At 46.0% G+C, this 2,740-nt stretch overlaps 1 protein-coding gene across 1 annotated transcript; it reads left to right on the forward strand.

Annotated features, from left to right (window-relative positions):
* The first annotated feature begins 235 nt into the window (after positions 1 to 235).
* On the forward strand, positions 236 to 2,453 carry LOC137964913 (probable protein phosphatase 2C 4). The gene is made up of 3 exons (XM_068811398.1): positions 236 to 1,982; positions 2,093 to 2,206; positions 2,379 to 2,453. Exons 1-3 carry the CDS (start codon positions 300 to 302, stop codon positions 2,451 to 2,453), a joined length of 1,872 nt encoding a protein of 623 aa, XP_068667499.1. The 5' UTR covers positions 236 to 299.
* Positions 2,454 to 2,740: the final 287 nt, after the last annotated feature.

Raw genomic sequence — 2,740 nt, forward strand, 5'->3', positions numbered from 1 at the left:
CCTGAAAAGAAGAAATTCCTTAACCCTGGTTACCTTTAAACCCTACCTGGGTCAACGCTCGCCGAATTAAAAATACGAATATGACTTTCATAAGTTCACTTCAACACCCCACAATACCCAAAAGTCAACGCCTCTCCCTCTCTCTCTCTCTCGTTCTTTCTTCTCCCTCGACGGGGGTCTCTCCTCTCGCTTTCTTTCTTTTATGTTTTTTTCGGTTTTCTGGTGAGTTCATGAACTGAGGATTTTGAGGGGTTCCGCTTTTTGAATTCTTGTGTGTGGGGGTTTGCGTTCGTGTTCCGATGGGGAACGGCATCGGGAAGCTCTGTTTCTGCTTCAACGGCGATTTCTCCCACCGCCGCCGGCGACATGATATCGCTCTGGTTATGTCTGACCCATTGGATGAAGGTTTGGGCCATTCCTTCTGCTATGTTCGACCTGATCCTGCCAAGATTTCGTCTTCCAAGGTTCACTCGGAGGAAACCACGACGACCTTCCGGACTATCTCTGGCGCATCGGTGAGTGCTAATACTTCTACCCCGCTATCTACTGCTTTGTCTGACCTCTACTCGTACGGGTGCTTCGACCGGGCGTCCGCCGCCTTTGAGAGCTCCACCTCCTTTGCTTCCATCCCTCTACAGCCCGTGCCGAGGATGAATTCCGGGCCTATTGGACCGGCTTACACCGGGATTCCTATGTCCGGACCTATCGAGCGAGGTTTCTTATCGGGTCCCATCGAGCGCGGATTCATGTCCGGTCCCCTCGATCGCAGCCTCATGTCCGGTCCCCTCGATCGCGGCCTCTTCTCCGGTCCCATCATGTCCGACAACGATCAGTTCCAGAGGAGCTTCTCTCACGGGGGATATCATTTTAGGCATAAATCCAGAAAAGAATCTCTGATACGCGTCCTTCGACAGGCGATTTCCAAGGCCAGGGTCCGGGGTGGCCATAGCTCGATCGTCGCGCCAGTTAAAGGTCCCGTTTTTGTTAAAGATTTGGATTGGGTTGGTGGGCCTGAAAGGATCGGTGCAGAGAATCTTACCATCAGCAGTACGACGAATTTGAGCTCGGATTTGAGCTTGGAGGATGACGATTCTTCGGAGAGCCAGAGTCTTCAGTGGGCCCAAGGTAAAGCAGGGGAGGATCGGGTTCATGTCGTTGTCTCTGAAGAACACGGATGGGTTTTTGTTGGAATTTACGACGGATTTAATGGTCCAGATGCGCCTGATTATCTTCTCTCTAATCTGTATCCGGCTGTTCATAAGGAGTTGAAAGGATTGTTGTGGGATGATAAGTTTGAGACTCTAGCAGATTCCAATTCAGTGGAGGTACCAGTACGGACCAGCGAGGCTGATCAGTCCACTGCCGATAAATCTGTGATTATTAATACTTCTCGGAGTGTTGAGACGGAGAGCTATCCATTGGAAAGCAATTCTTGTTCAACTTCAAATTCTGAGCCCAAGAGGAGCAAAGGCAAGAGATCAAAGAACAGGTTTAAGAATGCAGGAAAGAGATGGGAAGAAAATCAGAGGAGATGGAAGGGTGAGTGGGAGCGGGAAAGATTAGAGCTTGAGCGGAAATTAAAAGAACAGTTGAGCCGGTCCACTTCGAATCAAGGGGTTAACCATTCCGATGTCTTGAATGCTCTGTCACAGGCCTTAAGAAAGACAGAGGAGGCTTATTTGGATACCGCAGATAAGATGGTTACAGAAAATCCTGAATTGGCTCTAATGGGCTCGTGCGTTCTGGCGATGTTGATGAAGGGAGAGGACGTGTACTTGATGAATGTAGGGGATAGTAGGGCAGTTCTAGCTCGAAAGGCAGAGCCTGATGTGTGGGGATCCCTGGGAAAGGATCATCAGGACTTAGAACGGATCAAGGAAGAGACTTTGCATGATCTAGAATCTGATGTGGAGGTTTATGAGAGCTTGCCGAGTTTATGTGCCCTTCAGCTCTCCATGGATCACAGTACTAGTGTTGAGGAGGTGAGTCCTTGCTCCATTTCGTCTGTTTCAAGCTTCAGCCAAAGTTCAAAGTTGTTAGACTGTCTTTCTTAAGTATGATAAATGTTCTCAACTTGATTTACGCATTTCAGGAAGTTGAGAGAATTAGGAATGAACATCCAGATGATTCTTCTGCTTTGCTGAATGATCGAGTGAAGGGTACATTGAAGGTTACACGAGCATTTGGAGCAGGATTTCTTAAACAGGTAGTCCCTTGTTTTTTAAGCATTTTACGAGTATGGATGCTTGCCATAAACACTCTATCATGTTCTCGTCTGATTCTGAACAGCATACCTAATGTGAAAAGATCTGCCCTGAGGAAATTAATGCCTTTTATATGTTGGCGTTTGATCAATAATTTAATTGGAGATTGAACAGGAGGGCAGCTCATTAGCTTCTCCTGAAATTGAAAAATTCTACTTCAGGAGTCTGTTCACTGGAGCTGCATTTTGAGGCTCCCTCTTTTCTTTACTAAAATTCTTCTCTTTTAAATTGTCAAACACTCTGTGATAAGATCCACCACTGATAAATATCAACAGAAAGGGTAACAAAATTCTGGTGTGCTTTGATCTGTTGAAATCTTCAAACATAGACTTAAAAATCTCCATGACTAAATGAATAAGATTCAAACTTCTGGTATTGAAAATTAACTCTGTTGATTGCTTTTGAGAAAAATCTCTGGTTGTAGTTAAGGAAATGATCAAGCTGGCTTGGGAATTGATGAGTCACTCTTACATGAC

The sequence above is a fragment of the Aristolochia californica genome, unplaced genomic scaffold (assembly GCF_029961685.1).
Source record: "Aristolochia californica isolate CCGP_79_NKW_82.1479 unplaced genomic scaffold, dmAriCali1.0.hap1 SCAF_472, whole genome shotgun sequence".
Classification (NCBI taxonomy): domain Eukaryota; kingdom Viridiplantae; phylum Streptophyta; class Magnoliopsida; order Piperales; family Aristolochiaceae; genus Aristolochia; species Aristolochia californica.

Bases quoted from the DNA above. Each gene is read 5' to 3' on its own strand.
- LOC137964913 (XM_068811398.1), top strand. From the start codon at position 300: ATGGGGAACGGCATCGGGAAGCTCTGTTTCTGCTTCAACGGCGATTTC. The intron at 1,983-2,092 runs GTGAGTCCTTGC...TACGCATTTCAG, and splicing joins ACAGTACTAGTGTTGAGGAG to GAAGTTGAGAGAATTAGGAA. The intron at 2,207-2,378 runs GTAGTCCCTTGT...GAGATTGAACAG, and splicing joins GAGCAGGATTTCTTAAACAG to GAGGGCAGCTCATTAGCTTC.